Source organism: Hypomesus transpacificus, chromosome 23, assembly GCF_021917145.1.
Source record: "Hypomesus transpacificus isolate Combined female chromosome 23, fHypTra1, whole genome shotgun sequence".
Lineage (NCBI taxonomy): Eukaryota > Metazoa > Chordata > Actinopteri > Osmeriformes > Osmeridae > Hypomesus > Hypomesus transpacificus.
In genome coordinates, this window is record NC_061082.1 from 890,692 (window position 1) to 902,548 (window position 11,857).

Genomic DNA, 11,857 nt, shown 5'->3' on the forward strand with positions numbered 1-11,857 from the left:
TAATATGATACTAAAAATCCATCAGCTAAAACAAATGTTTACACAAAGGCTACTATCATATTTCCATCAGATCATAAACCTTTACTGCGCTGAGATTTTGTGTAAACAACACATTCGAAGCTTTTACTTTTGATTTTTACATAATTTCATTATATGGAATGTTTTGTATTGCAGAAATACCTTTGGTGGATTTCGTGTAAGAATGAATCTAACCCTTGACCGCCCTGCATAATTTTCGTGTTGAAGACCTTATTTTGCTGTTCAAAATCGTAAATAATATTTCGGTTATATTGACCGCTTAAGTCCCACTTGCTCACCTTTTTAACAGTTTTGTTTTCCCAAGGTTTTCCAATTCATTACATTGGAAATCCCACTGTGAAATAAGACTACATCTCCCAGAAGGCCAAGCCTCGTTGAGTGCCTTAAAGTGAAGTCACCTGAGCAGGAAGAAGCAGGAATGCTAATGTTTACAACCAGTATAACAGCTAAATTTATATTGTCATCACTCATGTTTGTCGATTACAAGTGTCGTTGTATCTGCAGAGACGAAGTGGGTTGCTACTCTCGTACCTAGCAAACTAATCGATACCCCACAGCAGATAGGTAAATACGAATTGTTTATCGATCTTGCCAGGTATCTAGTTTTTACATGCTAAGATATGGCTAGCTGAACTACGCCGTTAGCCATCTAGCTAGAGCTAATAATAACGAAAGAACAATTGTGTTATTATTGGTAAATTGTTTACCGTTTCTAAAATATAGAAATATCTGCAATAATTACTATTATTAGTGTGGATTTAGATTATTTTGTAAGACAACCTATGTTATAGTTCCCTGCAGATAAACTAGCCTACTGTACATTATAGAATACATTTACCTGTGTTGATGCATTGGCTGCGTTTTAATGTGGAGCTACCACGACGTCCGTTAATCAGCAACTCTGAACTAGTCATTTTTTGCGGAATACATTTTTGGAAAGTCAAATGAACAAACGTTATGTTTTGAATAATGTTATAACTGTACATTAAACTAGCCAACTAAGTAGGCTACTATTAGGCAGTAAAGTTCAAGCCAACTAACAGTCAAATGTATTTATTTTCACTTATTATCACTAAATGAGAGAACCTGCTACAAACTAGATATACACAGCCAAGTATCTTACCCAAAACACCTCTTGATTTAAACCATCATTGGTATCACATTGATAGGGTTTGGCATATTTATTTTACGTTCCAAATATATCTCTTAAACGTATAACATTTCTTAATTGAACATGTCTCAGCATAGTTGTAGTGGGCAAACTGCTTTATTAATCCCCAATAGGAAATTGCGGTTTTGCATCCGGCAAGAAGAGGAATAGGAAATCAAAATAATAAACACTAGATTCGCCAACAATAACGTAACTAATCATTGCATTGAAATCACACTTTCCAAACGAGTTAGCCTACCAAGGCCCAATGCATAGTTGTAGGGGCATGTGATGGCTGTGCAAACACTCCGAACAATGAGGTCTTTCATGGACAGCAGCACGTCGGCTCGAGACTGTGTAGCATTACGAGGCTTGTCTCAAGCGCATAGGTAGGCCTTCATACAGGAGGGGTGTTTTGTTAGTTAAGCTTTTGTAATGTAAGATATATCAAATCACATGTTCTCAAGGAAAGAAGAATGAATTATGTATGTTACATTCACAGCAGTTAAACAGGACCTTGTCATCAAAACAGCCCATTTCGTTTTATTTAGTCAAGTAATTTACAAACTCGCCACACAGGTGTAAGCTAACGCCTAGCGGTGAGGTCTAACAGGTAACGCTGGGAGTCAATCGGGCTCCGCGTTTTCACTTGGCTGTTACATTGTCGTACCTGTTTACCGCAGCTGCCGTGGAGCTACCCTCACTAGTCCCTCTGGACTCGGTCTGCTCTGAGTCACCAAACTGAGGACAGACAACACCAACGGGCCTTTTCGAGCAGGTAAACACTCTACAGCTCTTGGGTTTAGAATGGGGTTATTGTTGGTTCTTTTATACTAGGCCATTATAGATTCTGTCTGTTCTTTTTTTTTGTGTGTGAATTTCTGCTTTATTGGACTATAAATTGTGTCAAATGACAGTGAATGTAAGGAGAGAGAGAGAGAGATAGGACATGCAGGAAATGGCCTGGGTTGGATTTGAACCTGGGCCTCTGGAAGGCCTCTGCCTTTTAACCCAGACACAGTGTTTGGAGTTCCGCAGCCATGTGGAGGACGCTGAACTGAGAGGAGCCGTGTGCTGCATAGACGTTCCTGATCTCCTCTCCCTGTTTCAGGCTGAGGGAGTGAGGAGGCTACTGTTTCCCCCAGACGCCCTCAGAGGGATTCACAGGTACAGACACATCTGTGGAACAGCTACCAGGTGGCTGTCTTTGTCCTGTTTAAAGTTGAACATATCCCGCACTATTTTGTTTTATTTGTTATTGCTGTGCCTGTGTGTCTGTTCGCCTGTGTGGTTGTACACGTGTGTGTTAACCTGTTTGTGTATATGTGTGTGTGTGTGTTAGCCTGTGCCCCCAGCAGCAGTCCAGATGGTGTGGGTGTTCATCATGAACCGGATGGGCTCTCAGGGCAGTTCCGTGGCCCAGAGGAGGCGCATGGCTCTGGGGGTGGTGATCCTGCTGCTGGTGGACATCATCTGGGTGGCCTCCTCAGAGCTCACCTCCGTAAGACACTTCATATAACTGTTATATGTGCTGTGTCATGGGTTTTTATTTTAATTTTTTATACGTCACAGTAAGAATAGAGAGAGGGAGTCGTTTCAAACCCATTTAAAACGAACCCTGACCCAGTGTCTCTCCTCTCCAGTACATATTCAAGAGGCAGGAGTACAACAAGCCGTTCTTCAGCACCTTCACCAAGACCTCCATGTTTGTCCTGTACCTGCTGGGCTTCCTGCTGTGGCGGCCCTGGAGGCAGCAGTGCACCGGGACACTGCGAGGACCACACGCTGCCTTCGTACGTGGCCCTTACCCGCTCCAACCACAAGAGGGCGATCTTGTCTCTTGAAGCCCTTGTTAACAGCGCTTGTAAAAACAGCTGAACAGACAAGATGTGATTTGTCTGTGATGTATTTGAATGCACGTATGTATGTTTCTGAAGTGTGATGTGTGTTTCTGAAGCGTGATGTGTGTTTCTGAAGCTTGCGCTGACGACCTCATCGTTGTTTCCCCAGTTTGCTGATGCTGAGGCGTACTTTGCCCCCTGCACCACTGACCCCAGTCTGAACAACTCTTTAGTGAGTATACACTTGTTTAGATATATCCTACTCACTCTGGTTTGCTCCTTGCCAAGGCAGCATACTATGTAAAAAGTGATGCGAGTGTTTCAAGTCTGGTTTCTAATTGGTGTGTTGAGATGAGATCTTGTCAGGGATTGGCTTAGTGAGCAGTCAGTCAAAATACTGCTGCTGTTTACAGATACTTCATGCACCGTTTGCTGATTGGCTGATTTGTGTTTTTCTCTGTAGAGTGAACCTCTGTATGTTCCAGTGAAGTTTCCGGATGTTCCTACGGAGCACAGCAGCTGTGGCGTCAGAGGCTGTGACTCCAGTGGGTACTCGCACAATGTGACACGGTTTTAGATGTACAGAAATATCTAAGCGTTGCAGGAGTAATGAGAGTCAGATGGCTGAGCGGTTAGGGAGTTGGGCTAGTAATCAGAAGGTTGCCGGTTCGATTCCCGATCGTTTCAATGACGTGTCCTTCGGCAAGGCACTTCACCCTACTTGCCTCGGGAGAATTTCCCTGTGCTTACTGTAAGTCGCTCTGGATAAGAGCGTCTGTTAAAATGACTAAATGTAAATGTAAACATAAGAGCGTCTGCTAAATGACTAAATGTAAAAAATGACTAAATGTAAACAGGAGACCTTAAAGAAGTATATTGGTATATAGCTGATATTTGATGCACCAGGAAGAAGAAAATGATGGTGTTTTAATGCTACTGGTTTTGCATTGGGTGTGTTCAAATTATTGCTTTAGATATATACGTAGTTTAAAATGTCATACAGAACACATTTCCATAAAGGAAAAAAACCCTGCAATGGATTTCATGATTTGTGCTTCAGAGGGTGCTGGTGAGCTGTGATTGGATGGATTCCCTCTTGAATGCCTTTCTTGAACATTCTTTAGCCCTCCGCCTTAATCATCTTGTTTATCTATGATCCCTAAGAGGGGAAAAAAATCATATTGTTATTATCTTTCTGGGTCGTACATTACGGGAGGGGGGATGATGATAGATTATGATGAAGCCAGTTTATCAGTTTCCATTCGTTCATGTAATTAAAGTGAATTTGATTTATTGAGTTTAAATTATCCGTCTCCACCCCCTTCTCATCCCCGTTCCTCCATTTCTGTCTCTCCCTCTCTTTCCCCATCCACCCCTTCATCCACCCATCCACCCATCCCTCCATCCTCTATCCGCCACCAGCCTCCAGGAAGCAGCGTGTGCGCTTCAGCAACATCATGGAGGTTCGTCAGCTGCCGTCCACCCAGGCTCTAGAGGCCAAGCTGTCCCGCATGTCCTACCCTGCCACCAGGGACCATCAGTCCATGCTCCGCTCCGTGGCCAAGCTCACCGTCTCAGACGTGGCCAAGATCAGCTTCTTCTTCTGCTTCGTGGTGAGTGTTCGGGTTGGCAGGTCCTCTTTGTGCCTGTGCGCTGAAGGTGTGGGTCTGCAGAGTCATTTTGTTCAAACTCAATTTACACACTGCCAGTTGTGTTGTTCATCGTTGACTTACAATTAGTCATTTAGCAGACGCTCTTATCCAGAGCAACTTCCAGTAAGTACAGGGACATTACCCCCGAAGCAAGTAGGGTGAAGTGCCTTGCCCAAAGACAGAATATCATGTGGCAAGGTTGGGAATCGAACTGGCAACCTTCAGATTACTAGCCCGACTCCCTCACTGCTCAGCCATCTGACTCCCGACTTGTTATTAGTTGCGAGGTTCACATGAGGTTTAGAAGTGAGATGGTCAGTGTTGTGTTACTCCTGGCCCTGTGGCAGTGTCTCCTGAGAGTGTGGACAAATAGCTTTGCCCTTTATGAATAGTGTAGATCAGGTACATTATGCATGCAGTGACCAGAGATCGTTTTCTCAGGCTAACTTTCAGCTGTAAACACCTGTATATAATAACCTGTGTAACCTCCAAAGCAATGATCCTGAACAGGAAGTGCTCATCAGAGGTGTGTCACACTGACTCATGTCCCTGTCGCTCCTCTCAGTGGTTCCTAGCTAACCTGTCCTACCAAGAGGCCCTGTCAGACACCCAGGTTGCCATAGTGAACATTTTATCCTCTACTTCAGGTGAGTCGTCATCCTCAGATGACACTTTGCCTCATCCGTAGCCATAGTAACAGCCTTTAACAGCAACGTAAATAACTTGGTGATAAACTGTATTTAAAGTTTCGCTCTGTCAAAATGGCTTTTATTACAGATGTCCCTTTTTCTTTTCAGCTCTTAATGCTGTTAAATGTTATAGCTCCAGCTCTTCCCTTCCCCCTTTTGAAGGACATGGTTTGGAGGTGGTTTTGGATAGCGATGTTTGCTGAGTGGCTAAGGTGCTGTGTTGTGTTCTTGTTGGGCTGCTCACAGGTCTGTTCACCCTCATCCTGGCTGCCATCTTCCCCAGCAACAGCAGCGATCGCTTCACCCTGTCCAAACTGCTGGCGGTGGCTCTGAGGTGCACTAATAACCAAGATAACTATAGCTACTATTCCAGGTTTTGCTTTCAGGAATCGCCCATCAGGGATATATAATTTTTTGAATTGAATAAGAAGTGAATATGTTTTGGCACACATGGTGAAGTGACTAAGACAAACTTTACCACTGTGGTGTGGTCTGTTTGGCCCTGTGGTAACTCATGTGTCAGGAACTGGGTAACTCACAGCTGATTACTCACTCACACCTCTGGATGAACCACCATGGTGGACTCTCCTAGAAATGGCAAAGTAGCGGGTGTGTGACCTGGTGTTGACCTGGTGTGCACTTGTTTTGATCTGCTGTGTGTGCCTCCTACTCAGTATGGGAGGAGTTGCGATGGTCAGCTTTTCCAGCATGGACAGCCCAGACGGCAATGGAGTGATAGGTAACCATGGACCCCACCTCACCTCACACATCCCATAATCATACATAGGTTATTTATGGTGAGCCCTTCGTTATGCTTATTTATGCCATTTGTTTCACTAACCCACTTAGGAGTGTGTGCAGAGGGGCTGGTGGGTGGATGGATAAGCATGGGTGCTTGTGTGAGCTGCAGTGGAGGGTTTCTGGGGGTAGTTTCTGGAAAGCTGCATGAAGAGTGATGAGATGTTTGTGGGTGAAGGTTCTCTGTGGTCGCTGGCGGGGGCGGTGCTGTATGCTGTCTACATCGTCATGATCAAGAGGAAGGTGGACCGCGAGGACAAACTGGACATCCCCATGTTCTTTGGTGAGGAGATCAAGCTTAAGCTCAATACTACTCACAGAATAGCGCAATGCACTGAAATATAACTCCAGTTACGCAGAACAAACAGCACTTTGGTTTGTCTGCTAATTGGTGGCGTTGCACGTCTCTCCCAAACATCAATACTAACAGGCTTAGCGTTCATTTCCCTCAGCTTTCACCTCAACCACAAATAGGTCATTAGGCAAGGATTGTAAGTTCTTCCTCCCATGTGTGTCTGTGTCCCAGGCTTTGTGGGCCTGTTCAACCTGCTGCTGCTGTGGCCTGGCTTCCTCCTGCTCCACTACACCGGCTTTGAGGCGTTTGAGCTGCCCAGCCAGCTGGTGTGGACCTACATCCTCATCAACGGTCTGGTCGGCACCGTGCTGTCCGAGTTCCTCTGGCTCTGGTGAGGCTCTGGTGAGGCTGTGGTGAGGCTGTGGTGAGGCTGTGGTGAGGCTGTGGTGAGGCTGTGGTGAGGCCCTACAGTGCCTGACTGGGGACACAAAAATTCCTAGCATGTAGCTTCCCGTTTCCTCCTCTGCAGAAGTGTCTGCTGAGTGAATACGTTATTACGATGTGTTTGTTTTAAGGTAGAGGGTGCTGGATGTGTCTGTTCTAACAGCTCATTGGCTCTCTCCAGGGGGTGTTTCCTCACCTCGTCTCTAATTGGCACCCTGGCGCTCACCCTCACCATCCCCCTCTCCATCATCGCAGACATCTGCATGCAGAAGGTAAGAGGCGGAGCGTGGCATTATCAGCACATTATCCCCTCTACCCCCTCTAACTCCCTCCTCCCCTCTACCCCCTCTAACTCCCTCATCCCCTCTACCCCCTCTAACTCCCTCCTCCCCTCTACCCCCTCTAACTCCCTCTACCCCCTCTAACTCCCTCCTCTTCCTCTCCTCCCCCCCTCCTCCTCCTCCCCCAGGTGCGTTTCTCCTGGCTGTTCCTGGCAGGAGCCATCCCTGTCTTCCTGGCGTTCTTCATCGCCACCCTGCTCTGCCACTACAACAACTGGGACCCGGTGATGGTTGGCCTCAGGAGGGTGTTTGCCTTCATCTGCAGGAAACACCGCATCCAGAGGTACACGCACACATACACACATTTCCTCTGCTCAAAAATTATTTTGGTGTGTCTGACTTTGAATCAAGGACAATATATTACTCTGGTAACTAGAGGCTTGCTTGGATGGTGTGCAATTGTGTGAACAAGCTTCCCTTAATGTAATTAGCATTGGGATGTCTCTAATTCTTTTCCGACTGCTTGCTCCCATTAAGACAGAGAAAATTATGTTGATGATAGTTATCAAGATGATGGTGATGATGATTGACACCTTCCCTTTCCTGCCCCCAGGCTGCCTGAAGACAGCGAGCAATGTGAAAGCCTTATTGCTCTCCACGACGTCTCATCCGACGCCGACGCTTACCACACGTGACTCACACCTGTGAAAAGGTAGCTAGAAAACCAACTTCCTATTTTGTATTTTCAGTCTTAAAAATAAAAAAGGGAGCTTGACCTTTTTGAATGTTCTCGAATTCAAAAGCGAGCTTTTGTTGCTCCCCTCGATGACGAGCACGTTTCAGAGCCGTTCCTCATGCCAACTCACCCTGAGGTCATCCATCTCATCCGCCCTGTTTGTTTCTCTCTGAACATCTTTCAGACATTCATCTCCTTCCCCAAATGTTTAGATGTAGACGCTGAGTGGGACACAGACAGGATATGACTAGGAAGGGAGGAAGATCATTTAGTAAACATTTGTACAGGGTAAATATTAGGTCTATTTAGAGAGAGTCCAGTCTACAAGCCCTACAGTTCACCATGGTGACTAGTACCTTTGGCTTTGGAGAGAGTTTCTCTGGTCAACGTGATTTCACTGACATGTCTATCATAAATAGATCAACACATGTTTGTCCCTTACAAAGCCCTCAGGTACTTCACTATAGTGTGGCAGTTCTGGGTCGTTGGGTTGTTATCTCCAGGAAATACCTTTCAACAGACAAATGTGGTCGACCCTGATTAGTCTGTACAGCGCATTGCAGTATTCTACATTGCTGTCCTGAGTCCGTAGATAAGAGTAAACCTTGTCCTATAACCAAATCCTATTCTAAGAGTATAAAGCAGTTAGCTAGTGTTCTGATATTGAAATTATATTTTGTATGCAGCTTCCTCTGAGTGCAGCACCCCACCTGCTTAGGTCTGGTAGAAAGAACAAACTGTCCCATGATGCACTGCTCACACATGAAAGACACACCTGTGTTTGGGCGGCTCTGAGAGCAGCAGAGCGACACACGATCAGTACCTTGTTGTAGAGCTGTTTGAGAGCGCAGGTCAAAGCTTGTTTTTTGTGCCGTTTTGTTTTTGGAGGGTAGCTTGGGAAAACAATGTGCGCCAATTTCGGTGTGCCTCCTCCTGTTCTCTCGGTGTGTGTTATTGGCAGCTTGGGGTCGGTGGCAGTTTGTTCCATTGCTCCCAGCAGGAGGCCTGCTTCCTAACCTCTCTGTTCGTGTGTCTCTGTAGGTGGGGAAACCTGAACACCAGACGTCATGATGCGGCAATCTTGGAGCAATCAAACAAAGACCTTTGACTACCCCAGTGCCTCTTAACTCGACCTATTTATTCTCTGCAATGTGGAGATGACTACTCCATCTCTACAAGATGACTCTTATTTTGTACAGCGTTGACTTTGTTCACCGTCGACTACGATAACGTGCGTTTCCTTTCCCACTCCGGATGTTGACGTGAAGAGAACAGCTCTCCTGGCCTGAGGCATCTGGACTGTTTCAGTGGTTACGGCCGGTCATGACCACTTGGAACGGTACATGTTTGTGCAACCGGATTAGACTTCAGTAACACTAGACGGGCTTGAAAGGTTTGTTTTCAATCCTGATGGAGATTTTAAAACAATGAGTGGACTCTGCTGTGATGAGAGAATTCTTTGATTTGGTTGGGCTCGACAGGCATTTCCAATCATTGTGTTTCAAAGCCTTGTAGCTTGATCCTGTTGGCTCGTTTAAGGAAATCACATTTTACTGTTAGACTCACATCTTCATATATTATGGATGGGTCTATTCTATTTTGAATTTGAAGTCTTTTAAGAGGCTTTAGGAATCTGCAGCACAGCTCCTAGTTACTGTGAAGTGTGAGAAGTCAAACTACAGCTTGTGGACCATCGTCTTTTTATAAACCCCTGTCCTCCCCCTCTCCTGCCCCCCCGTCTCCCCCTCTCCTGCCCCCCTGTCTCCCCCTCTCCTGCCCCCCTGTCTCCCCCTCTCCTGCCCCCCTGTCTCCCCCTCTCCTGCCCCCCCGTCTCCCCCTCTCCTGCCCCCCTGTCTCCCCCTCTCCTGCCCCCCCGTCTCCCCCTCTCCTGCCCCCCTGTCCTCCCCCTCTCCTGCCCCCCTGTCTCCCCCTCTCCTGCCCCCCCGTCTCCCCCTCTCCTGCCCCCCTGTCTCCCCCTCTCCTGCCCCCCCGTCTCCCCCTCTCCTGCCTCCCTGTCTCCCCCTCTCCTGCCCCCCTGTCTCCCCCTCTCCTGCCCCCCCGTCTCCCCCTCTCCTGCCCCCCTGTCTCCCCCTCTCCTGCCCCCCCGTCTCCCCCTCTCCTGCCCCCCTGTCTCCCCCTCTCCTGCCCCCCCGTCTCCCCCTCTCCTGCCCCCCCGTCTCCCCCTCTCCTGCCCCCCTGTCCTCCCCCTCTCCTGCCCCCCTGTCTCCCCCTCTCCTGCCCCCCCGTCTCCCCCTCTCCTGCCCCCCTGTCTCCCCCTCTCCTGCCCCCCCGTCTCCCCCTCTCCTGCCCCCCCGTCTCCCCCTCTCCTGCCCCCCTGTCTCCCCCTCTCCTGCCCCCCCGTCTCCCCCTCTCCTGCCCCCCTGTCCTCCCCCTCTCCTGCCCCCCTGTCTCCCCCTCTCCTGCCCCCCTGTCTCCCCCTCTCCTGCCCCCCCGTCTCCCCCTCTCCTGCCCCCCTGTCTCCCCCTCTCCTGCCCCCCCGTCTCCCCCTCTCCTGCCTCCCTGTCTCCCCCTCTCCTGCCCCCCTGTCTCCCCCTCTCCTGCCCCCCCGTCTCCCCCTCTCCTGCCCCCCTGTCTCCCCCTCTCCTGCCCCCCCGTCTCCCCCTCTCCTGCCCCCCTGTCTCCCCCTCTCCTGCCCCCCCGTCTCCCCCTCTCCTGCCCCCCCGTCTCCCCCTCTCCTGCCCCCCTGTCCTCCCCCTCTCCTGCCCCCCTGTCTCCCCCTCTCCTGCCCCCCCGTCTCCCCCTCTCCTGCCCCCCCGTCTCCCCCTCTCCTGCCCCCCCGTCTCCCCCTCTCCTGCCCCCCTGTCTCCCCCTCTCCTGCCCCCCTGTCTCCCCCTCTCCTGCCCCCCCGTCTCCCCCTCTCCTGCCCCCCCGTCTCCCCCTCTCCTGCCCCCCCGTCTCCCCCTCTCCTGCCCCCCCGTCTCCCCCTCTCCTGCCCCCCCGTCTCCCCCTCTCCTGCCCCCCCGTCTCCCCCTGTCCTGCCCCCCCGTCTTCCCCTCTCCTGCCCCCCCGTCTCCCCCTCTCCTGCCCCCCCGTCTCCCCCTCTCCTGCCCCCCTGTCTCCCCCTCTCCTGCCCCACCCGTCTTCCCCTCTCCTGCCCCCCTGTCTCCCCCTCTCCTGCCCCCCCGTCTCCCCCTCTCCTGCCCCCCCCGTCTTCCCCTCCTGGATCAAGAAGGCAAACTGGCAAACTTTATTTTTTGCTTTTACTTTGAATGTGAACCAACACTAACATGCTAACAAAGCAACTCTTCTAAGTGAATGTTAGAAGTTTGTCTGAACATAGTTTCCATCTCACATCAGGTGTACATACTGTATGCAATGAAATGCAAATAAAGTATTGAGATTTTAGTTCTTAGAATTTGTAGTTGACCGCTAGGCAAATATAAATCTGTTTAGAAACTGTTTGTTTTGATTAGATATGCCGTTTGTTATATAGACTTTACACTAAAGCTGTTCAAAGAGGGTTAGAACAACTAGACTGAATTTGCCAGTGTCCAAATAGATACCCTGAAAACTTGACTGACAGCAAAGTACAACCAAGATTATTTATACCACTTCTCAACTGACATTTACAAGCACCAGTTTGGTGTCAATGTGATGAATTCTATTTTGACTACATGTCCTGGTTAGAATTGTTAAAACGTATTCAAAGCACATTTACGGTTGTATTTACACTTGATAATTACTTACACTTCTTCTTTCACTGGTTTATTTGCCACGTTCCTCAAGTGTGTCTCGTGGTAGCTGTATACACTGTGACCTGCAGGTTATCCATGTTTTTCCACCCTGGCGCTGGGCTGCCTGTGTACACATCTTTATGGGGGAGTGGTGGACGGCAGCAGTTCTATGATTTGTACTAACTGTCGGAGGTAATAACCTCTTGTAAACAGGAAAAGTTGAGCCCTTTTAAACTT

The 11,857-nt window shown here is 48.8% G+C and overlaps 1 protein-coding gene across 9 annotated transcripts; it reads left to right on the top strand.

The window, feature by feature from the left end:
- Positions 1-329: 329 nt before the first annotated feature.
- LOC124485171 (solute carrier family 35 member F5-like) lies at positions 330-9,700 on the top strand. Of its 9 annotated transcripts, none has more exons than XM_047046558.1 (17): positions 330-603; positions 1,873-1,967; positions 2,185-2,356; positions 2,532-2,690; positions 2,833-2,982; positions 3,200-3,262; positions 3,494-3,575; positions 4,453-4,643; positions 5,248-5,329; positions 5,618-5,705; positions 6,046-6,110; positions 6,348-6,452; positions 6,696-6,855; positions 7,090-7,180; positions 7,378-7,532; positions 7,803-7,901; positions 8,967-9,700. In XM_047046558.1, the coding sequence occupies exons 4-16, from the start codon at positions 2,556-2,558 to the stop codon at positions 7,882-7,884; spliced, it is 1,449 nt and encodes a 482-aa protein (XP_046902514.1). In that variant the 5' UTR covers positions 330-603; positions 1,873-1,967; positions 2,185-2,356; positions 2,532-2,555; the 3' UTR covers positions 7,885-7,901; positions 8,967-9,700. The 9 variants fall into 9 exon arrangements, with proteins under 9 accessions (XP_046902514.1, XP_046902516.1, XP_046902512.1 ...); XM_047046560.1 differs by having other exon boundaries at positions 2,545-2,690; XM_047046556.1 differs by having other exon boundaries at positions 2,548-2,690.
- The last annotated feature ends 2,157 nt before the right edge of the window (positions 9,701-11,857 follow it).

Bases quoted from the DNA above. Each gene is read 5' to 3' on its own strand.
- LOC124485171 (XM_047046558.1), top strand. From the start codon at position 2,556: ATGGTGTGGGTGTTCATCATGAACCGGATGGGCTCTCAGGGCAGTTCC. The intron at 3,263-3,493 runs GTGAGTATACAC...TTTTCTCTGTAG, and splicing joins CCAGTCTGAACAACTCTTTA to AGTGAACCTCTGTATGTTCC. The intron at 5,706-6,045 runs GTGCACTAATAA...CCTCCTACTCAG, and splicing joins CTGCTGGCGGTGGCTCTGAG to TATGGGAGGAGTTGCGATGG.